The sequence below is a fragment of the Phacochoerus africanus genome, chromosome 3, assembly GCF_016906955.1.
Source record: "Phacochoerus africanus isolate WHEZ1 chromosome 3, ROS_Pafr_v1, whole genome shotgun sequence".
NCBI lineage: Eukaryota > Metazoa > Chordata > Mammalia > Artiodactyla > Suidae > Phacochoerus > Phacochoerus africanus.
Window position 1 is genome coordinate 143282593 of NC_062546.1, and position 23915 is coordinate 143306507.

General features: G+C 37.1%; 1 protein-coding gene across 9 annotated transcripts in view; it reads left to right on the forward strand.

The window, feature by feature from the left end:
- Positions 1 to 1002: 1002 nt before the first annotated feature.
- DYNC1I2 (dynein cytoplasmic 1 intermediate chain 2) overlaps positions 1003 to 23915 on the forward strand; it is a 56843-nt gene continuing 33930 nt past the window's right edge. For 2 of the 9 annotated variants that reach the window (XM_047772870.1, XM_047772874.1), the window contains exons 1-6: positions 1003 to 1161; positions 1266 to 1407; positions 2450 to 2566; positions 5878 to 5995; positions 16677 to 16767; positions 23366 to 23425. In XM_047772870.1, coding sequence (XP_047628826.1) covers positions 2459 to 2566; positions 5878 to 5995; positions 16677 to 16767; positions 23366 to 23425 — 377 coding nt within the window. In that variant the 5' untranslated portion in view covers positions 1003 to 1161; positions 1266 to 1407; positions 2450 to 2458. Of the gene's footprint in view, positions 1162 to 1238; positions 1408 to 2449; positions 2567 to 3466; positions 3580 to 5877; positions 5996 to 16676; positions 16768 to 23365; positions 23426 to 23915 lie in introns of those variants that run through there. The other 7 variants (XM_047772876.1, XM_047772878.1, XM_047772871.1 and 4 more) reach the window with 6 other exon arrangements.

Below are 23915 nucleotides of genomic sequence, written 5' to 3' on the forward strand. Positions count from 1 at the left end.
GAGAGAAAACCCAAATGCTACCAACCACATTGCAACAAAACACTGAGGAATTATTATTTGCTATACTGATTAACATATTCTTACTGATTCATTGATTGTAACAATAATCATTTTATTTGCAAGCTCAAATAAATATTCCATGTGTACAGGCTGAAATTTAAGAGGAAATACAGGAATCAGAGGCTTTATTGATAATTTTCATAACAGTAACACTCCCAATAAGCAAATTTACAACCACAAACACTAGTAAAAACTGAGTAAGGATATATAAATCTTTTTCTTTTTTTTTTTAGGGCCACACCTGTGGCATATGTAAGTTCCTAGGCTAGGAGTTGAATCCAAGCTGCAGCCTACACAACAGCCACAGCAATGCCAGATCTGAGAGGCATATGCAACCTATGCAGTACTTTGCAGCAACATCAGATCCTTAACCTACTGAGTGTGACCAGGGATTGAACCTGCATGCTCATGAATACTAGTTGGGTTCTTAACCCGCTGAGCCACAACAGAAACTCCGACAAATCTTTTTCTAATTAAACACAATTTCTCACATTTTTTGACAGAATTATGTTACACTACACTTTCAAAATTTATATTTTATATTTTGCTTAAGATGCCACATGAAACCTCTATACCGTGGTTGGTTGGTTTGCTTTTGTTTTTTTGTTTCTAATACTGATAATACATACTGTAAAAAGTGTTCTTCAGATGTGCAGTGTAATACATAGGTTCACCACTGGAAAATAACATTTTTTAAAATTAGCACTGTAGAGTCAAAGATCCTAAGATATAACACATACAGCATTGGGAGAACTGACCAACAGATGAGACTACAATAAAGAGAAGTGTGATAAGTTTCTTTTGGGAAACTTGAAGGCCTGTACATGGGCAAGCCAAAGACTAAGAAATACTACATGTCCCAGCACACTTTGCGACTACCATTGACCACAACTCCCAGAGTGCATTGCTTGCCCACGCAGGTTTCTCTTGAAGCTGGGGCTTGTAGTTCTCCCAGATCATTTCAATCTGTGCGGCAAGGGCGGCGTTTGCTTACCCAGCCCCAGGCAATTAGGCTTAGTCTTTTCGTTTTCAGCAAAGCGGAAACACTTCGCGCCCCTGGGTGGCTTCTTTGTCTCATCTCTTGGCTTCATCTTCACACAGGTAAGTCGCAGAGGGGCTGCAATTCCCCACAGCAGAGCCCCTCACTTCCTTTTTGGAGCGACCTCGTTGTGGTGAAGCCATTTGTCCCTACTCTCTTGCCGTAGCAGCCGCCGCCCATCCCTCTTTGTGTTCTTGGGCAAGCCGTGGAGCTAGTGGCGGCGACTGTTGGCGTTGAAGGCAAAGGAGAGGGGACGTTACGGGGAAGTTGCTGGCAGGCGGTCTCTTCCACACCCCGCCATCTGACAGGTGGGTTGACTGCCCTTCGCTCTGGGCCCTTCTGTCTCCTGTGTCTCACGTTAGGACTCTAGGGGCGGCTTGGCAGTACCTGCTGACAGCGCCGCCCGGTCTGGTTCCCGGAGGGAGAGGCGGGAAGAGCCAGGTGCGGTGACTCAGGAAGGCCGGGGAAAACGACTGCACCCCTTCCCTTCTGGACCCTACGGAGGTGCCCCGAGGAGCCTCGAGGCGTGTCGCGGCCCCCTCCCCCGGACGCCCTGTTGTGGACCGCGCCCTCTTGGCCATGACCCCAGGGGAGAAGTGACTTCTTTTCCCCTTGCTCCATTTTATAAAGGACAGTCATTACTACTTGCGTTGACAGCGTTTTCCCTCACCCAGTCTGTGCTGCAAAGTACCCGAACGCGGAGGTTGTAGCACAAAATTCCAGAGACTATTTCTTCCTTGGAGTTTTAAGAAAGTGAACATGTCAGTCTTGAGGCTCCGGCCTCTGTGAGATAGAGCGGGGCCTGTCAGCTGTATGCAGTTATTCCGTCACTTTGTTGTTGGGATTTGACTAAAAACATACATACTTTATTTTACAGTTATTGATGGTAATTTGGGGGGTTTGCTTGTCCTTAATATTAGTTTTACACGGTAGTTTTAGAATTCATAGGAATTTTGTCTCACCGCCTGTTTTATTCAGTTTCTAGGAATGAATGCAAAACTTTGGTAATAGATTTGATCCGTGTTTTGTAGCCTAGGAGCTTTTAATGCCAACCCCTTATCATTTGTTTTAAGAGCCAGAGACATTGTGTTACGTTTGGGCATGTGAACATTAAAGGTGCTAGCTACCGTGCTCAACTCTGAATATTTATTTCTTATATACATTTGTTTATAGTGTTTTTCCGGTGTTAGTAATATATATGCTTCCATTATTTTAAAAGTAGAGTTTCTGTGTTCTCTTTAGACAGAATTGAACTATATGGTCTCTTGAGACAGTTCTTAAAGACTAATTTTTTTAAAAAGTGCTGCTTTTACCAGTGGAATGGTGATTGTAAATTATATGCTTCTTAAGGTCTCAAACATGTCTGACAAAAGTGAATTAAAGGCAGAGTTGGAACGTAAGAAGCAGCGATTGGCCCAAATCAGAGAGGAAAAGAAGAGGAAAGAAGAAGAAAGGAAGAAAAAGGAAGTATGTTTGACTTTTTAAAAATATATATGAAATAATTGGATTTTAAGTACTTATACCTCTAGATAATACTTTGAGTACAGATAAAAATCCCAGCAGTTGTGACTGTAAATATAGCACTCTAGATGAAAAGTTCAAAGTACATATTTAGTCTTCTAGGAGTATGTTTATTATATAGAGCAAGAAGCAACTGCCTTGTTAGAGCTTATAAAACTTGGCTATGTGAAATTTCCCTCAGCTCAGTGGACCCCACTAGTATCCATGAGGATGTGGGTTCAGTTTCTGGCCTTGCTCAGTGGGTTAAGGATCCAGCATTGCCATGAGCTGTGGTGTAGGTGGCAGACATAGCTTGGATCTGGCATTACTGTGGCTGTGGTGTAGGTTGGTAGCTGCAGCTCCAGTTAGACCCCTGGCGGGGGAACTTCCATATGCTGCAGATGTGTCCCTAAAAAAAAAAAAAAAAGAAAAAAGAAAAAAGAATAAAAGTCATATGTATCATAACTTAGTTTGGAATTCAAACTTATCTGAATATTTTACTAGTCTGAACTGCTGGTAATTTCTTGGAATAAATAATGGCAAAGAGAAATATGCATTATTAATCAATTAGGGGATTGTTTAATTGGTATTATTATCATGAGTTAGTCACTGAAATATCTTTATGGGTATCCATGCAAATATCTGCATGGGTGGTGGGTCTGATACTATCATAAAGGTGGACTAGGTACTTATGTCTTCTGATCTGGGGCATCATTTCATCATGTGTGGCAAAGGTACGTTGACCCTGAGTTGGAGATATTTTACTTGATCCTATATTGAAATGTACATTTGTCCCTTTGGAAATTGTTTAGACATACTTGTATATTTTTTTATTACTGTTTTAAATAGGCACTGTTAAGATAGTTTGTCCTAAGTGTGACATTAGTCTCATGTTTTTTCTATGTGGTAGCCTAAACAGTAGCCAGGACTTCTGGGAATCTCTTAAGGAAAAAGAAAAATCAGTAGCAGAAGAATTGAAGGTACAATTTATGTGCAGCATTTCTATGATGGTGTAAGGCCTGTAATTGAAGAATTGATTCTCTAGTTGATTCCAAACCTTTTTGTGATCCATTATTATAAGAGGGTTGGAGGTGTAAGTTATCTATTTGATTAAAAGCTGATAGCATGAATCAGACTGGCAGAGCCATTCCAAATTAGCATCTATAGCCTTAAACTCTTTTTTGTTTTTTGACCATGCCCAGGGTATGTGCAAGTTCCCAGGCCAGGGATTGAACTCATGCTGCAGTTTCGGCCTCTACAACTGAGGCAACGCGGATCCTTAATCCTCTGCACCACCTGGGAACTTTCTATAGCCTTAAACTCTTTAGGGCTGACAGCAAATTTGTTTTTTGTTTACCAAAGATGGCCATAAGTGGCCCTAAGAAATATCTGTTACATGATTTATATCTAATTGAAAGTTTATAAAACATTACAAGAGATATTAAATTGTAGAAATACAACTAAATAGTTTTAAACAATGAGTCTATTAATATATAATTCTATACAGGTAAAGTGTCCATTTGATGATTTGTTTGGCTGTTTTGATGAAATTTTCTGATGATTTCAAGTGAAAAATGATATCATAGATTATGCTTAATAAGACTCACTGCAGACAATTTTATGAGTAATAGTTATCTAACTGAAATAGACCTTAGAGGGTTTCCCTTGAAGGCTTAAATTTCACTTGAGATGTTTTGAATTTTCTAGGAGAATTGAGGTTTATCTAGTTTAACTGGAAGGCTTTGCTAAAACTATAAATGACTGAAATAAAAGTTGGCAAAAATTTTAGTAATAGGAATTCCCTGGTGGTTCAGTGGATTAAGGAGCCAGCATTACCATTGCTGTGCCTCAGGTTACTGCTGTGGCATGGGTTTGATCCCAGACCCAGGAACTTCCATATGCCATGGGTGTGGCCAAAAAAAACTAAAAAATGAAAATACCAGAGAAAATTTTCAATAGCAAAATTCTTCAATAGCTGTGCAAGAGTGAATTTTAATTTTACCAAACCAAACAATATGTTTATCATCATAAAAATAAGGTCTATAGTTATAAAATAAAAATAAAAACCTTTCTCCAGGTGAATTTTTTTTTTGTCTTTTTTTTGCCTTTTCTAGGGCTACTCCCTCGGCATATGGAGGTTCCCAGGCTAGGGGTCTAATCAGAGCTGTAGCCGCCGGCCTACGCCAGAGCCACAGCAATGCGGGATCCAAGCCGGCATCTGCAACCTATACCACAGCTCATGGCCATGCGGGATCCTTAACCCACTGAGCAAGACCAGGGACCGAACCCACAACCTCATGGTTCCTAGTCGGATCCGTTAACCACTGTGCCACAATGGGAACTCCTCCAGGTGAATTTTTGACAAACATCCTCTATATAAAGTTCCATAAAGACAATGAAGACTTCATACAGAAGTTTGAGGTACTCATACTTTTTCAACAAATCAAATTATCAGAGTTGCTTTGTGCCTCAGAGGGTTAAGGGTCCGGCATTGTCACAGCTGTGGCTTGGGTTAGATCTCTGGCCCAGGAACTTTTGCATTCTTCGGGCGAGGCCCCCCCCCCAAAAAAAAAATCGTTGATTCACTTAAAAGTTGTCACCTCCTAAATAATTCATTGTATTGTAACATTTAAATATTTGTGAGGAGATCTCCATAATTCCACACCATTACAGTATTCGTATTGTAAATAAATAGAAACTGGCTACACTTTTTTTTTTCCTAATTAAAAAAATTTGTTTTTAGCTGCATCCACAGCACGTGAAAGTTCCTGGGCCAGGGATTGAACCTGTTCCACAGCAGTGACGCCAGCCACTGCAGTGACAATACTGGATCCTTAACCTGCTGCATCACAAGAGAGCTCCTTGACTATATTTTCTGAGTTTATCTTTTCAGAACATTTTTGTGAGAACTCCTTGATTATGTACAAAAATGGATCAATTTAGGGAGTTCTCTTGTGGTGCAGCAGGTTAAGGATCTGACATTGTCACTGCAGCAGCCTGGGTCACTGCCATGGCATGTGTTTGATCCTTGACCTGGGAACTTCCACATGCTTCAGTCATAACCAAAAAAAAGGATCAATTTAATATATATTATTTGAGGATTACTTACTAGAATGCTATTGAGAATGACTCATTTAATGCCTGTAATATGTATTCAAAAATAAGTCCACCTGCGAAAGTATACAGTGTTAACGGATTGTTTAAAATACATATATTTTTTGCGAACAGAAATGTTTCATACCACATGTAAACTTAAGTTTTTCATTTAAAAAATTTAGACTGATCAGAAGAAGGAAGCAGTCACTTCTGTGCAAGAAGAATCAGATCTTGAAAAAAAAAGAAGAGAAGCTGAAGCATTGCTTCAAAGCATGGGGCTAACTCCAGAATCCCCCATTGGTAAGGATAAGAATATATCCGTTTATAAGAGATAGACATATAGTTTACTTAGCTTAGACATACCTGTGATGAGTGAGTTGACTTAATGTATTTTGCATACTTATTTTTGTCTCTTAAAAATCGTTAATTTATAATTTATTTGGGATTGACTTTTTTCAGATGTGCTAATACATGGTTATTTTGTTTGTTCAGAAGAACTGCAAGACTAAATATATTTATTAACATAAGCCAATTGACTTTTCTTGTTGAATCAGTAATTTATTTCAGTAAACATTTGTTGAACAAGACTTCTATGCCATACTGTATTAATAAGTTCAAAGATGACCTTATTCCAGATCTTAACTCTGTAATCCTTTCTGTAGGTTAAAAGGAGTTATAGTGAATCAAAGTTTTGAACGTATGTTAGTATTCAGAGGTATAGGAGGAGGAGATTATAGCCATCTGCACTCTACTTAGGGAAATAATATTGGTAGCTTTGGGGGGGGCAGCAATTTGACTTAATCTTGTTCTTTTTCTGGGTTGTTTGTGTTGATAGCAATAGTAGACCAAAAAGCTGAAATGGTAGAGGTACCGAGGACAGTTTAAGAAAGCATTAAGTGCTTTACTCAAAACAATCTGAGCTGGATGCTGTTACCTAGTATTTTAGTTTAACCTGGCCTTTGTCATTTAGGGACTGAAATTTCAGAGTTAGTTTGTGGACTAATTCCATCTAGTCCAGGGAACAAATAGCAGAGATAGTATCTGTTGTATGCCTGTTGTGAACTGCAACATAGCTGTGCTAGAGCTACTGTTTCTGAAAGATTTCAAGATGAAAAAGCTGGTTACTTTCATGGTTGGCTTTATTGTTACTTCTTTCAGCTTTTTTGCCTTTTCCTTATGGTAAAATTTGAAGATTGAAATACTTTAATTTTTATGTCTTTATTTAATAACCTTACATTGCATATTACCATTTGAAAAGTAAATGAATCAGAACACTTTTATCTTGTTAAAAAAAAAATACGTAACTAAACCGAGTTGCTTGTTAGCTATATAGTCTTTAAGAGATCATTTTTTTTCCTGAGTCTTTGGCTTTTTTTTCTCCTGTAGGATTTTTTTTTTTTTTTTTTCATTTCTGTTCTTTTTAGGATTTCGGTTTTACCAAATACACTTGCTCGTATTTCTCAATTAATGGCCCACCTCCATCATCTGTTCTTGAAAGATTGTTCTTTGGTTTTGTGTGTGTGTGTGTATTGTGTGTCATGTATATGTTTCTCTCATTTCCCATCTCCAATTCCATTCTCTTTCTCAGTCTTGCATTAAGTACCCATTCTTGCATTTTTAGCATAATGTCCTTTTGATCTGTCCAGTGTGTATTTATATTTTTCAAAGTTTCATATATCTATGTGTGTGTTTTATATACATAAATGGCATTGTGTTACGTCTCATTGTTTTTTCCAAGCAGCATTACATTTGAAATTTACTCATGTTGCTACATATAGATCTAGTTATTCACTTCTGACTGATAAATAATATTCTGTCATGTGCCATATTTTGCTTATCTGTTCCCAAGTGATAGGCACTTAGATTGATTGCCTCATCTCTTCACTTTGCTGTGGCAAGCACCCCTGCAAAGAATATATTTTTCCCCTTGAAAGGACTGTGGAAGAGTTTCTCTGGAATGTGTGATGAAGAATTGACTTGGTATATTGTGTGTAGCTTACTTAAATTTATTAGGTTCTCAAGAATGACTAAAAATTTATTCTCCTGATACCCAGGGTATGAGAAAGTAACTGTTTCACTATTTCCACATCACTTGATATTATCTACCTTTTCAGTTTTTGTCTACCTGTTGGGTATAGTGATATGCCAAAATGTTTTAATATACATTTATCTGTTTACAGCAAAATTGACTATTTCTTCATAAACCTATTTACAATTCAGATTTTCTCTTCTGTGAATTGCATATTCATATCCTTTGTCCATTTACTATTGCAGGTCTTTATCTTGCTGAAGGAGTACCTTGTATACTTTAGCGAGAACTTCTTTGTCTGTTTTAGTCTATTTTAAAATACCTTCTCCTGGAGTTCCCTTAGTGGCACAGTCAGTTAAGTATCTGGTGTTGTCGCAGCTGTGGCACAGATTCATTTTCTGGCCTCAGAATTTCTGTATGCCATGTGCACAACCGAAAAAACAAAACAAACAAAAAAACCCCTCCTATTACCTATTAAGTCTGTTTATAGTATCTTTTATTGAACCAAATCCTTTATTTGGATATGATCAAATCCTTTGTTTTGATAATGGTTAGATCTACCACTTATAACCTTTTTTTGGTCTTCTTTTAAAGAAACCCTTTCCTACTTTGTAAATATATTCTCCTACATTTTCTTTGTAATTTTAGCCTTCACCTTTAGATACTTGTGTTATATTTTGAATTATGTGAGGTAGGAACCAAACCTAATTTTTCTTCATTATAGTTAACCTTTTTTTCTCAATACCACATATTAAATAGTCCATCTTTTCCCCCACTGATACATAATGCCAACTTTGTCATTCAGTCATTTTTCATACAATCATGGGCATCTCTGGGCTCTCTATTTTCACTGCTAATCCATTTGTCTTGATTTTATACTATCAACACCGTTTTAGTTACCACGGCTTTGTATTATCCTGATTTCTTATGTAGAAAATCACCCCTTTTGGAATTACCGTCTGTGGCTCAGCAGAAACGAATCTGACTAGCATTCATGAGGCTGCAGGTTTGGTCCCTGGCCTCACTCAGTGGGTCAAGGATCTGGTGTTGCCGTGAGCTGTGGTGTAGGCCGCAGAAATGTTCGGGTCTGGCCTTCCTGTGATTGCGGTGTAGGCCAGCAGCTATAGCTCTGATTCGATCCCTAGCCTGGGAACCTCCATGTGCTGTGAGTGCAGCCCTATGAAGATTTTTTAAAGAAAGAAAATCACCCCCCCCCTTTCTTTTTTTTCTTTTTCTTTTTTTGGCTGTTCCACCACATGTGGAGTTCCTGGGCCAGGGATCAGATCCCAGATGCAGTTGCAGCCTACACTGCAGCTACAGCAATGCCAGATCCTTTAACCCACTGTGCTGGGCTGGGGAGCAAACCCATGTCCTTGGCACTGCAGAGACACCAACAATCCCATTGTGCCGCAGCAGGAACTCCTTACCCCCATTTTTTCCCCCTTTATCAAAATAGCGCTAGCTTCACAAAATTTTACTTCACTCAAAAAAATTATGTTTCCCCTGAAAACCTAGCTGCACTAAGTGTTGCATTTAGTTATATGTTTTCAGTCTTTCTAAATCTAGAAGATCTTCCACACACATGTTACGTCTTGCTCCATGACATCAGCTTGTTGCAGAAAGTGGGCCAGTTGGTTTCTAAAATGTCTCACCTTCCTAGGTTTGTTTGAGGGTTTTTTCACATTTAAGCTTTGTTCCTCTAAACTGGAAATTAGATTTTAAAAACATAGCTAGCCTCAGGTTGAGCATCTTTGGTAAGAGTATCTCATGGATGATTCTATGAATTTCATGTTGCAGCCCATCAGTAGCCCGAATTTCTGAGTTGTTGAGTTATTTGGTGATGCCTGGATTGATTACTGGGTTACGATTGTGACAGCTAGGCTTCTCTATCATGGTTACATTTTTTCCCCCTCATGACTAGCAAATAATATCGGGAGGTGATACTTTGGCACCATGTGGATATTCATTTCTCCATCAACTCTTCACCAAGTATAGTTTTAATACTTATTGATGATTCTTATCCAAGTCTTTTTTTTTTTTGATCTTTTTGTCTTTTCTAGGGCCGCTCCCACGGCATATGGAGGTTCCCAGGCTAGGGGTCGAATTGGAGCTGTAGCAGCCGGCCTACACCACAGCCACAGCAATGTGGGATCTGAGCCGCGCCTGCAACCTACACCATAGCTCACGGCAACGCCGGGATTGAACCCAAAACCTCATGGTTCCTAGTTGGATTCGTTAACCACTGCACCACAATGGGAACGCCCTAAGTCAGTTATTTAATTAGGAGTTGGAAAGTTATTTTCGTAATTCCATCATTCCTTCTACATTTATTGGCTGAAATTCTTTTCCAAATTGGAAGTTTCTTTCAGTAACTGGGGCTACTTGATTACCCTAAATGTAGTTCCTTGGGAAAGCAAAAGACGTACTTCATTTTTTTCACTTTAGTTACTATAATAGTCCCCTCTAAAGATAGCAGATGAGTTTTGACATGTATTTAAAAATAAATTAGCTAGGAGTTCCCATGGTGGCTCAGCAGTAATGAATCTGACTAGTACCCATTAGGACACAGGTTTGATCCCTGGCCTAACTCAGTGGGTTAAGGATCTGGGGTTGCCGTGAGCTGTGGTGTAGGTCACAGACGAGGCTCAGTTCAGTTCCTACGTTGCTGTGGCTGTGATGTAGGTAGGCGGCTTACAGCTCCCATTCGACCCTTTGCTGGGAACTTCCACATGCCGCAGTGCGTCCCTAAAAAACCAAAACTTTTTAAATTAAAAAATAGATTAGCTTATATTTAGGATTCATGTATATGCACAGAAAAATAAAATTTGGCTTTAATTTTCTTATGCCACTCATGTTCAGTAGCCACCATGGTTATGGTTTTAAAATAAATTGAACAGCTTTCCCTTTTGCTATTTTGTAGAAGAGTTGTAAAAGATAGATGTTACCTGTTCCTTAACTTGGTGGAATCCAGCAGTAAAATTGCCTCAGATTATGCTTTTTTTCCCCCAGGGGATAGTGGAGAGCAGGAGTTATTCACCATTTCAGATTTTTTAAAAATGGTTATAGTCTATTCAAGTTTTCTATTCTTGTGTCAGTTTCATTTTTTTAAAAACAATAATCATTCTCTCTCAATTTCTGCCAGTCAGGAATTTGGTAGTGGCTTAGCTGAATGGTTCTGGCTCAGGGTCTCTTGGATTGAAGTCAGGACGTCAGTCAGAGCTGTAGTCATCTGAAGGCTTAGGGGCTTGAGGATTTGTTTTCAAGGTGGCACATTCACATGGCTGGCAGGTTGGTGTTGGTTGTTAGTTGGAAGGCTCGAGTTCCTATCCATGTGGGCCATTCCATTGAACTAGCTACATGAGTATCCTTGTGGCATGTCAGTGGGGTTCTTTCAGAATGAGTAAGCAGAAGAGAAAGAGCCCGAAGGAAGCTATCCTTTCAATGACTTACCCTTGGAAGTCAGGGATCATTGCTTTTGCCACATTCCGTCTATTGGAAGAGTCGCTAAGTCCAGCCCACATTATGAAGAGTTTCAGCATTCTTTAAAATCACCAAAATTTGTATGACAAACTCATAGGTCTCCTTATATTTTGAGATGATGATGGTTTTTTTGCTTTTAATGTATTACTATGATTATTAATATTGGTAGGTTTTCTAATATAAAAGCATGCTTATATTCAGGAATAAATCCCTTTTAATTATGAGATAATATTTTTCTTATATATTGCTAATATTTTACTTAGGAGTTCTTCATCTCTGCTTATAAGAGAGGTCTACAGTTTTTTTCCTTTTATTATCTTTTGTCTGGCTTATTAAAATAAAATAATTAGATGAGTTGTGTGTTTTCCACCTTCTTTTCTCTCATGGATGCCTAAAATTAGGCTTGGAGAATACATGATATAGTTGAAAGCAGTGGCTGTCAAACTTTCTTGACAGTAACCTGCAGTAAAAAATACATTTTATATAATGACTCAGGATGGATACTTGTTTTTCTTTCCACTACAAATGTAGTTATTAAATATTTTTAAATTGTAGAAGTATAAAAACACACTGAAATATTCAAGAAGGTTTATTAAAAACATCAATCTTCCTTGTTTTTTCTTGGGCCGCTCCCGCGGCATATGGAGGTTCCCAGGCTAGGGGTCTAATCGGAGCTGGAGCTGCCAGCCTACGCCAGAGCCACAGCAACGCAGGATCCGAGCCACGTCTGCAACCTACACCACAGCTCAGGGCAACACCGGATCCTTAACCCACTGAGTAAGGCCAGGGATCGAACCTGCAACCTCATGGTTCCTAGTCGGATTCATTAACCACTGCGCCACGACAGGAACTCCCAATCTTCCTTGTGAATCAACTATATTTCAATAAAAATTTAAAAAACAACAAGAAAAAATCAGTTTGGTTTACCTAATATTGACTTTTTTCCTTTAAAAAAATTCCCATTGTGGTCAGCGGAAACGCATCTGACTAGGAACCATGAGGTTGTAGGTTTGATCCCTGGCCTCACTCAGTGGGTTAAGGATCCGGCGTTGCTGTGAGCTGTGGTGTAGCTCGCAGATGCAGCTTGGATCTAGTGTTGCTGTAGCTGTGGTATAGGCCAGCAGCTATAGCTCTGATTAGACCCTTAACCTGGGTATACCACGGGTGCGGCCCTAAAAAGAAAAAAAAAAAAATCCTACTGAAAAGAATTAATTTTTTTTAAAAAAAGATACAGCTAATAAAACCTCTCAGGGAGTTCCCATTGTGGTTCAGTGGTAAGAAACCTGTCTAGTATCCACGAGGATGCGGGTTTGATCCCTGACCCCGCTCAGTGGGTTTAGAATCCGATATTGCTGTGGTGTAGGTCACAGACACGGCTTGGATCTGGTGCTGCTGTGGCTGTAGTGTATGCTGGTGGCTTCAGCTCTGATTGGACCCTTCGCCTGGGAACTTCCATGTGCCTCAGGTGCAGCCTTTAAAAAGAGACAGTCAATCAAAGTTAACATTCCAGGCTAGAAGCACTTGTATCCACAAGGGGGCATTACTTTGCAACTCATACAGTGTTTGAGTGCTGAGTGTCATAGATAGATGAGCTGCAAGAGGCCTCACAACTTTTGGTTATCTCAGGCTCACTCCTTCCATTTCACTATCTTCTACCAACACTCCCACTCCTTACATTCACTCTCTTTGGCTGTCCACCTTTTCTAGGTTCTTCTTTCTGGCAGTAGCCCCTTCTTGCAAGAGGCTTTCTTCTACCTAAAAAATAATTGGGCTATGCACCGTTCTTCATCTCTGAGACTTTTGTATAGTTCTGAGTGGTTGACTCAAAACAACTCTGATTCTAAATCTAGGTGCATTCCTAGGTCCTTTGTGGCTTCAAATTTGCTAGTTTTTTCTTCACAAGCCAAAACGCAGCAATGTTATTTTTATATCTTTGGAAGGCCAAGATCTAAGCTAACAGGAAAGGCTTCCTTGGTTAGCTTTTTATCCAAAAGAATCTAAGAGTTACAACCTTTCAGTATTACTTGCATGATCAGGGAATGCCATGGTATAGATTTATTTTTCAGTTTACTTCACATTTCTTCCTTGGTTTTCAAAGAAACAAACAAGTGTCTTTGCTTTTAAACTTCTAAGAAACTGAAATTGATTCATATGATTCACTCATATGTGTTAATAATAAATCTTTTATTTTTATCATTTTAAAGCCTTGTTTTAGGCCATTTTCACAGAACTGAAGGTAATCTGATTGAATTACTATTCTTATTATGCAACTCATAATTTGGCAAAAACTAATAATTAGTTTATGTTATTTCCAAAGCTGATTGGATTCTTAAGCATCTTTAAAAATGAATTCTAGAATTAAATCTTTTTTGAGATTTGAAAGGCTATAAATTACTTAGGTTTTTTTTTTTTTTTCCTAATGTCTCTGAGTGCATGCTTTTATTCATTCTTGGAGGTCATTTACTGGAGTCTGGGAATGTAGTGGCATTGTCTTATTGTGCAATTACTGTATTGTTTGACTTTCCTGGACTAATTGGGTTAAAATGTGTAGTCACCAGATAACACTACCTTTTTCTTTTTTTCTGCTAACATTCCTCCTTTTTCAGTGATAGTAATTTATCTAGGTTTGTCCCTTCTGTGGTATAGATTATTTGCAAGATGAATTTGGTAGGCCAGATAATAACTTGGAGTCCCTAATGAATCTTCTTATCAGCTGGCTTGAACATTATCTTTTGGTCAAAAGAATATAGTTCTGGAGTAGAGACTTCTTACCCAATTACAAATTTGAAGTTATGGTGATTTATTTTGCTTCTGGCTGAGAAACTGATAATTTGGTTATATCACCCCTGTAACTTATTTTTATTTCTGAAATTTTTATTTGAGAATTGACTAGCTTAGTATGTTTATTTATGTATAATTACTATATAGCCTTTTTTCATGAAGGATTTGAGATAACATTTTTTAAAAATACAGTCTTGGGAGTTCCCGTCATGGTTAGCGAATCCGACTGGGAACCATGAGGTTGCAGGTTCGGTCCCTGCCCTTGCTCAGTGGGTTAACGATCCGGCGTTGCCGTGAGCTGTGGTGTAGGTTGCAGACTCGGCTCGGATCCCGAGTTGCTGTGGCTCTGGCGTAGGCCGGTGGCTACAGCTCCGATTAGACCCCTAGCCTGGGAACCTCCATATGCCGAGGGAGCGGCCCAAGAAATAGCAACAACAACAACAACAACAACAACAACAAAAAGACAAAAGACAAAAAAAAATACAGTCTTAACCAACTAAGATACTGGTGATGAACTTGTTGAGTGAAGTCATTGATATTTGAAGTCACTAGAAAGAGGAAAAAACATTAAAATGGAAACAAATATTATAATTTATCACAAATAATTAGATTGATAGGAATATTACTGTTTTCCTCAGATCTTTCTTTATTTTCCTAAGCCTGACATTAAGCATGTAATTTAAAGAATACAAAATTTCTTCTTTGAAAATTTTTTAATGTGAAAACATTGTAGTATCTCACCTCACTGTAATAAATACGCATTTGTGCTTATAGTGCAGTAGGTAAACCACTGTTAGATATTACTGGCTATTCCTATATCAGTTGGGACTTAGACCAGGAGCAGTCTCACAGTGAGGGGTAGACAAAAGAATGAGGAAATGGAATCTAAGAGAAGTTGGAACATTAATGTTCTTTTACTTCAGATACAAGTCATGTTTAGCTACTCTGAGTGACATATGCAGCACTGAGCACAGTGAAGGCAGTCTGATTTTAGCATTGTTTCTGAGAGATTTAATCACGAAATTAGAAATGTTTTAATATTTTTATAGTCTTGAATTTGAGCAAGAATTAACCACTGTATCTCAGGAAACTAATGTTCCGGCTATGTTGTTTTTTTTTTTTTTTAATCTTATTGGTTTCAAATAGAATTTGGCATTGAAAAAATAAGGATAATCAGTTTTGTACATATGTTGAAAATCTGATTCATCATACTTTACACTTGCCAGATTAGCAAACCCACTGTTTTTACTGAAGCATGTATAAACATTTCAGCACTTTAAGGGCTCAGTGAATGTGATTATTCCAAAAACACAGACTTTTAATTAAATACGTATTTCTTTAGATTGGTTCCTATATAACTAGGGATTTACCTTCTTTTCAGTAAACTGTTAAAAGAAGGACTTGCAGCTCCACATAAAATGTTTTAGTCAATATTGTACATTGAAAAATTATTTTAGGGAGTTCCCATTGTGGCTCAGGGGGTTACGATGCAGGTTCGATCCCTGGCCTTGTTCAGTGGGTTCAGGATCTGGAGTTGCCGTGAGCTGTGGTGTAGGCCACAGATGCAGCTCGGATCTGGCATTGCTGTGACTGTGGCATAGGCCAGCAGCTGAGGTTCGATTCAACCCTTAGCCTGGGAACGTCCATATCCCACAGGTGCAGTCCTAAAAAAAAAATTTAAAGATAATTGGGATTGGGGACATTTGTGGTAAAATTTAACCAGAAGATGGCAGTGATGATCCTTCTATACTCCCTGTAATGGTAATCAAAAAGTTTTACAAATATAATAGCATGAGGTATGCACGTTCAGCTGTTGGTATATAATGTTAAAAGTGACAAGTTAGGGGAAAGCATTTGCTGTTTGTTTTATATACTGTGAAAAATGTGTATTTTTCTATAAGAAGGGATTAAGAATATTTTGGGTGTCTGTATCTTTGTCTGTACACTTCAGTTTTTTCTGAATACTGGGGTAAGGAAGTTACCATTAAGTCTTGCCTTGTTTAAGTTGCATGCATCACTTTATGTTATGCATCTTGTCCAGAAGGCATGCTGTTTTATGGCCTGTTTGCATTTTGCACCCAAATTGCTGGAAACTAATGGACATTTTAAAGGAGCCATTCCTTTAGTTAGAGTCATTTCTCTAAAGTGGCCCTTTTTATTTTTGGCAGGGGGAAAAATGAAATTTTTAAATACATTAATTTCTTCTTGGAAAAAAACGTTTTTCTACAAAAAATGGACATTTTAAAATAAATCTCAGAAAACCAGAGAGTAAATGACTTTTGAAACAAAATTCAGAGTTTTGATTTGACAGCAATTATAAATGATCTGGTGATCTTAAAAGTAAGGAAGTTAGGGAAGAAGGAATGCTCTCCTTTGAAAATTAGTGCCCACATTTGGTGTTGGCTGAGATAACGATGCATCCTTCCATAATCTTGCTTTTTTTTTGAAATGTAAAGCCCAAATGAATTTTGCCAGAGAAATTGCATGAATCGTCAGCATGCATTGTTAACTTTGTCTTTCTCCTCTTCTTTCTGCTATTCATTTTCATTCATATACTTTTGTTTTTTGGTTTGCCATTATTTTTTCTTTTTTGTTAATTACTTCATGTTAAACTACTTTTGAAACGAACGTCATAAGCTGAGCAACCTCTCCGTGTAGTAACAGCGGATACCTGTCTATTTCACTATTTAGTCCCTCCTCCTATGTCTCCATCCTCCAAATCTGTGAGCACACCAAGCGAAGCTGGAAGCCAAGACTCTGGAGATGGCGCAGTGGGATCTAGGTACAGTAATTTTCTTTCAATATTTTAAGAGTAAGAATGCATTTAATGCCCATATACTGTCAGTGCCATAGAGGGGACTCTAGTTATGTTAAGCCTAACATTTTCAAATCTAAATGGCATAGAAATTGTTGTTTATTGGGGAGAGAATTTTTTTAACAATGTTTTACTGTCACACTTGATTAACGTAGTACTGACTAGTTAACTGATTTTATGCTAATTATTTTATATTAAAAATAGAAGTGCTAATTCATTAAAATTTTTTTCTATTTAAGCAAACTTTGTATTGTTATTAAGAGTATTTTCTGGTTTCAATAAAAAATTTTTTTAAAAGGGCATTGAGGGCATTATGGCTTGAGGGCATTATGCTAAATGAAATAAATCAGAAAGGGAAAGACAAATCTGTATGATTTCACATATGTAAAATCTAAAAAACAAATTAAGCTCATAGATATAGTGAACAGATTGGTTTGTATCTTTTTTTCATTTCTTTTTTATAATTTTTTTTTTTTTATCTTTTTGCCATTTTTTGGGCCACTTCCCGCGGCACATGGAGGTTTCCAGGCTAGGGGTCTAATCGGAGCTGTAGCCACTGGCCTTTGCCAGAGCCACAGCAACGCGGGATCCAAGCCTCATCTGCGACCTACACCACAGCTCACGGCAACGCTGGATCGTTAACCCACTGAGCCAGGGCAGGGATCAAACCCGCAACCTCACGGTTCCTAGTTGGATTTGCTAACCACTGCGCCACGACAGGAACTCCTGCATTTCTTAATTAAAATTTTTTTTTTAAATTTTACAGTCACATCTGTGGCACATGGAAATTCCCAGGCCAGGGATTGGACCCATGCCTCCGTAGCAACCAAGCAGCTGCAGTCAGATTCTTAACCCACTGTACTACAGCAGGAACTCCAAGATTGGTCTATTTTATTTTATTTTTTTAAATTTTTGGTCGTTGCCAGAGGTGGGGGATAAGGGGTGGGCAAAATGGGTAAAGGGCGTCAAAAGGTACAAACTTCCCAGTGTAAAATAAATAAGTCAGGATGTAAAGCACAACATGGAGACTGTAGTTAACAATACTGTATTGTATATTTGAATGTTGCTGAGAGTAGGTCTTAAAAGTTCTCATCACAAGAAAAAAATTCCTAACTGTTTATGACGGATGTTAACTAGACTTATTGCGGTGAGCATTTCACCGTATATACAATCTTTAAATCATGTTATATACCTAATAATGTTATGTGTAAATTATACCTCAACTAAAAAAAAAAAGTTTACTGCCAAGTTTTCCTGAACTTGCATCTTCCTTGTAAAACAGTATTTCATGTTTGTTTTAGGATCCTGCACACATGTTAGTACTTGATTTTCAAAAGTTGAGTAAGATTTCAGTTTTTTTCCAAAGATTGAACTAAGGAAAGAGTTATTACTTCTCTTTGTCACACATACATACGAGTCTTTTTTTAACAGCATCTTACATTTTGACTTCTTGTGACAGCTGAAATGAGATTAAACATAGCTAGTTAATATCTTTATTCAGAATCCTTATTTTGGGCTAGGAAGTTAAATGTGCTCCTCAGGAAAACCTCAACATACCTTTTAAAACTAAGAGGTTTTATTTTCATTGTGTCTGAGCACCTCTGATTGAAGTTACAAACAATGATAATGAGTATGTAACTACAAGGCAGATAAAAAGCAAGGGAGCTAGGTAATCCATAAACTCAGTACTTTAATCAGTTTCTGAATAATCATGTTGTCATTAACAATTAGAAGACACAAAAAGCTCACCAGTTTGAATTTGAGATGTGCTTTTCCAAATCCATTTAGAGGACTAAAATTGCAAATCTAAGTAATACTCTTATTGGAAGTAAATGACAAAACTCTTATCATTTAAGAAAAGTCAAAACTTTCTATTTAGAAATAATATTGCATTATAAAATAGTATTATTGTAGATTAAAGACTACATTTATTTAGTGTAAATTCATTTTTAAAGGCTAAATTTGTTTCATATTTCTGTATTTTTGTACAAATATGTTATAGCATTCCTTTGCTAGTGAGCAAGTGATATTTTCAAGAGAAGGGTTTTCTCCCTCTTATACAACATTACCATAGTAAAAATACATCCCAAGATAAAAAATAAATTTCTTTATTTGATATATATTACTTTAATGCAGATACTGTGCTGTGTTAATTCTGAACTCACTCTTGATTTTGAATAGGAATAGATTATTTTAATGCAGCATCAGCAAGTTTTCTTTCACATCTACCTACTATATAACACCTGTATGAATTAAAATATATCTTCCTGAGTTTTATTGGAAAACCTAGAGATTATTAGGGAGACGCACTGTAATGTTGTAAATTGGTATAGGAAGTAGATAACTGTTAAGAAAAATATTTATTATGTTAGAATATATATTAATCAAATAGTAGATGTAATGTTTTATGCTATAGGTTACCACAGAAAATAAAATGTTCATGGTCCTTGCCTTCATGAACTTGGATTCCAGTCCTTACTAATGTACATCATTAAAGATATTATCCACTGTATTGAAATGTTTTAAGAAGAGTGTGCTAACTTGTGTTTAAAGTATAGATTTGAAGTGGTAAGGTGTAAAACCAGAAAACAGATATGGAAATATTTTTAGGGGTATTTATTTTTATTAAAGAATGAGTACAAAATTAGTTTCTTTAACAGGAGAGGAAAAAAATTCTCTTTTTGAATGAGGTAACTTTATATCTCTTTAGTCTTTATATACATTATCTCCTTTGAGAGCACAGACTCATTTTTAATTTTCAAGAGTAATGTGTTCACTTTTTTATATATATATATATATATACACACAGAGTAAACAGCTATGAATTAAATCGTTTCCATGTTCCATAATATGAGAGATAACCAATATTGTGGATTAATTGGTGCTGTTGGCAGTGAAATAATAGCTTTTTTTTTTTTTTTTGCCATTTCTTGAGCCACTCCCGCGGCATATGGAGTTTCCCAGGCTAGGGGTCTAATCGGAGCTGGAGCTGCCAGCCTACGCCAGAGCCACAGCAACGCAGGATCCAAGCCACGTCTGCAACCTACACCACAGCTCACGGCAACGCAGGATCGTTAACCCACTGAGCAAGGGCAGGGACCGAACCCGCAACCTCAGGGTTCTTAGTTGGATTCGTTAACCACTGCGCCACGACAGGAACTCCATGGTAGCATTTTTGAATATGTGGCTTTTTAATTTCTAAGGTCTGTGAATGAAACAGAATAAACTCAAATTGAGTAGACAGGATAATAACGAAAGAATAAACAGGAAAATGCATGAAGACATGTGGGATGTATGAACCTATATACTAACTTCCATTAGCTGGCCAAGACAATCTAAGATTACTACATTTGGGGAGTAGAAAAAAACATATTAGACATTACCAAGCATGATATCAAAACATCTGAATCACTATTTCTAAATGCCAGAAATTTCTGTTGGGCCTGGTCGTAATTTATGAGTAAATATGTAAAAGGCCATGAGAAATTATTTCTGCATTGCAGATTAGGAAGTTGCGTTTCATTGAGAGTTCACTTTCTTTTTTTTTTTTTTAATTTAAAAATTTTTTTTTGCTTTTCAGGGCTACACCTGCAGCATATGGAGGTTCCCAGGCTAGGCGTTCAATTGGCTACAGCTGCCAGCCTACGCTACAGCCACAGCCACAGCAACTCGGGGTCCGAGCTGCATCTGCAGCCTACACCCCAGCTCACAGCAACACCACATCCTTAACCCACTGAGCGAGGCCAGGGATCAAACTCGTAACCTCATAGTTCCTAGTTGGATTCGTTTCCCACTGTACCACGATAGCAACTCCAAGAGTTCACTTTCTTTTTTTTTTCTTCATTTTTTTTTATTACTCAAATGAATTTATCACATCTGTAGTTGTGTAATGATCATAACAATCTGATTGCTCAGGATTTCCATCCCGTAGCCCAGGCACATCCCCCTACCCCCCAAACTGTCTTCTCTGGAGACTATAAGTTTTTCAATGTCTGTGAATCAGCATCTATTCTGCAAAGAAGTTCAGTCTGTCCTTTTTTCAGATTCCACATGTCAGTGAAAGCATTTGATGTTGGTGTCTCATTGTATGGCTGACTTCACTTAGCATGATAGTTTCTAGGTCCATCCATGTTGCAAAAAATGCTGGTATTTCGTTCTTTTTAATGGCTGAGTAATATTCCATTGTGTATATATACCACATCTTCTGGATCCACTCCTCTTGTCGATGGACATTTAGTTTGTTTCCATGTCTTGGCTATTGTATATAGTGCTGCGATGAACATTGGAGTACATGTGTCTTTGCGAGTCGTCGTTTTTTCTGGATAGATGCCCAGGAGTGGGATTGCTGGATCAAATGGTAGTTCTATGTTTAGTTTTCTGAGGAATCTCCATACTGCTTTCCACAGCAGTATGGAGATTCCTCAGAAAAAAGGAGTTTGCTTTCTTAATCACTTCTGTTATCTCTAAAACTTAGGTGACAGTTATTTAGTTAAGTAATCTGTGTCTCTTGTTCCTCTTTTCCACTTTTGATCAGTTTATCTCTTAGCCTTTTGATTAAGTCTCAAGATTATATTGGAATTTTACTCTATATGTCTGCAGATGCCTTAACAAATTATAATCCCATATGTTCTACAGTGTGTTTTCAGTACTAGCTTTATTTTGAGGTAGAGTTTTACTTGATTTTAGTCAAGATGACATCCTTAACAAGGAGCTCTATATATAATGTAGTAGCTAGAGCTCTCATATAATGTAAATGCTGTGAACAGAACATTCCTTAAAGAGCCATTTCATAGAACCCCTTCTGGCTAACAAAGCCTAAGGTTGTTGCTGTTCATTGCTTAGTACAAAGTAAACCACTGTGGCCTCTTCTTTCTTTGCATACACTCAATCCTGTTTAAATCCCAGGATCTTTCTTTGTATTTTTATTATTATTTATTTTTTTAACCCTAACAAAACAAACTATTTTATTTGTTCAGGTTGACTTAAACACTTTGCCAATCTACGTAATCTTTTTTTTAAAATGATTTTTATTTTTTTCCATTATAGCTGGTTTACAGTGTTCTGTCAATTTTCGGCTGTACAGCAGTGTGACCCGGTCACATACGTATATACATTCTTTTTCTCACGTTATCATGCTCCATCATAAGCGACTAGATGTAATTCCCAGTGCTATACAGCAGAGTCCCATTGCTTACCCATTCTTTATATTTTTAAAATGAAGGATTTCTCTAGTTCAGATCATCTAATTGCTTCTACTGATAAATTGTATAGGTAAGAATCGAAATCATTTCTTGTATTTAAATATATATATTTATATTTTTAGTGTTTTTTTCCTAGGGCCGCAATCATAGCATATGGAAGTTCCCAGGCTAGGGGTCGAAACGGAGCTGCAGCTGCTGGCCCATGCCACAGCTACAGCAGTGTGGGACCCGAGCCACATCTGTGACCTACTCCACAATTCCCACAAGCAACCCAGGATCCCCAGCCCATTGAGCAAGGCCAGGGATTGAACATCTCATGGATGCTATCAGATTCGTTTCCACTGTGCCACCACCTATTATAGCAGTTTTAGTAGCACATCTTAATTTATTATGTAAGTAAGAAACAAATAAATTTGACAAAAATGGTAGTACTGAGTGTATTGTGCCTAATTTTTAAATTGCAACTATAGTACTATACATAATTATATTATATATTGCTAACCTACAAGATTGCCAATGTGATAAAGTACCTTTTGTTCTAGTAATGACCAAACTTGCCTTAAATCTTTTGGAAAAGATCACACGTAAGTTATTTATCCAGTAGGCAAGTCTAAAACACAATCAAATATTTATTTAGGAGTGAGATTCTCCAAAAGCTTAATTTAGGTAAATCCTCAGAACATTTTTTTTTCTAAATTTTTAGAAATTTAAAATTTTTCTAAATCCTTGAAACTCTACCTTTTCCTAGAGACAGAAATTTTTAGTTGCTTTCTAAAGCAAATGACATGTAAGCCCAAGGCAGTGCTTAACCCATAAATTACGTAAGGGTCACATTTTGGGAACTCTAGCTATTTTGAATCCCGGTGGAATAGTCTTTGGTTTTCTTACCGAAAAGCTTATGTGTTGACTCATTTCCTTTACCAATATGACAATTTCCTGCACACATTTAATGCTTTGGGCAAGATTATAATATGTTAACTAAGATGGTTTTACTAATTTTTTTTCATTAGAAAACTTAAAATTTCAGCTCTTTTTATAACCTACCTTGTTATCATCCCAAAATAATGTGTTATTTGGTTGTTGGATGTTTTGGCTGTTCTTATCCATTATTATGCAATATTAGTTTCCCATAATCTAAAAATACTGTCTTTTAGCTAATCTGGGTTGTTTGTTTACATATTTAACCGTATTATGCTTATTGCATGCATTAGAGCGTTGAGTGATACCTGGTGTTTTTTTTTGTACTAACCAGAACATGTGGTTTTTAACTGTGAACAGTGCTTTAGCTATTCATAGAATGTATTTGCTTGACTAACTTATGGCCTTTTTTGCTAATGCTTCATGGTTGTCCTACAACCGTTTAGGACGCTGCATTGGGATACAGATCCATCAGTTCTTCAGCTTCACTCAGATTCCGATTTGGGGTATTGAATAGATTTATTACCTTCCCTCTTTTATAATTAATTTGATTCTTGGTGAAATTGTCCTAATTTTTGCTTAAATTTCTAATATGCAGTATACGCTTAGGAAAAGAATGGTATTTTACCGTGATACCTCATTTATCCTCTATCATTAGTGAAAGAAGTATTTTATGTATCTGATTTTATAGGTACCTTAAGTCTACCCATTTAAGTGTCCAAATTACTTTTATTATTTCTATATTTTTTAATGTAACCTTTTCTACAATGTATTACAACCTTTTTCTAATACATACTCTATATATAATTGAACTTTTTCTAGGTTACTGAACATGAATGTTACTTTATTTTCCTAAATTAAAATGCCCTGATTATTTCTAAGTTTTTGAGAGGAACAGAGCTATTGGTTTCTACAGTTTGGTTCCAGATTGCTATATTTTATTCATTTATTTGTTAATTCATTTATTCATTCATTTATTTTAGTCTCCAATCCAAA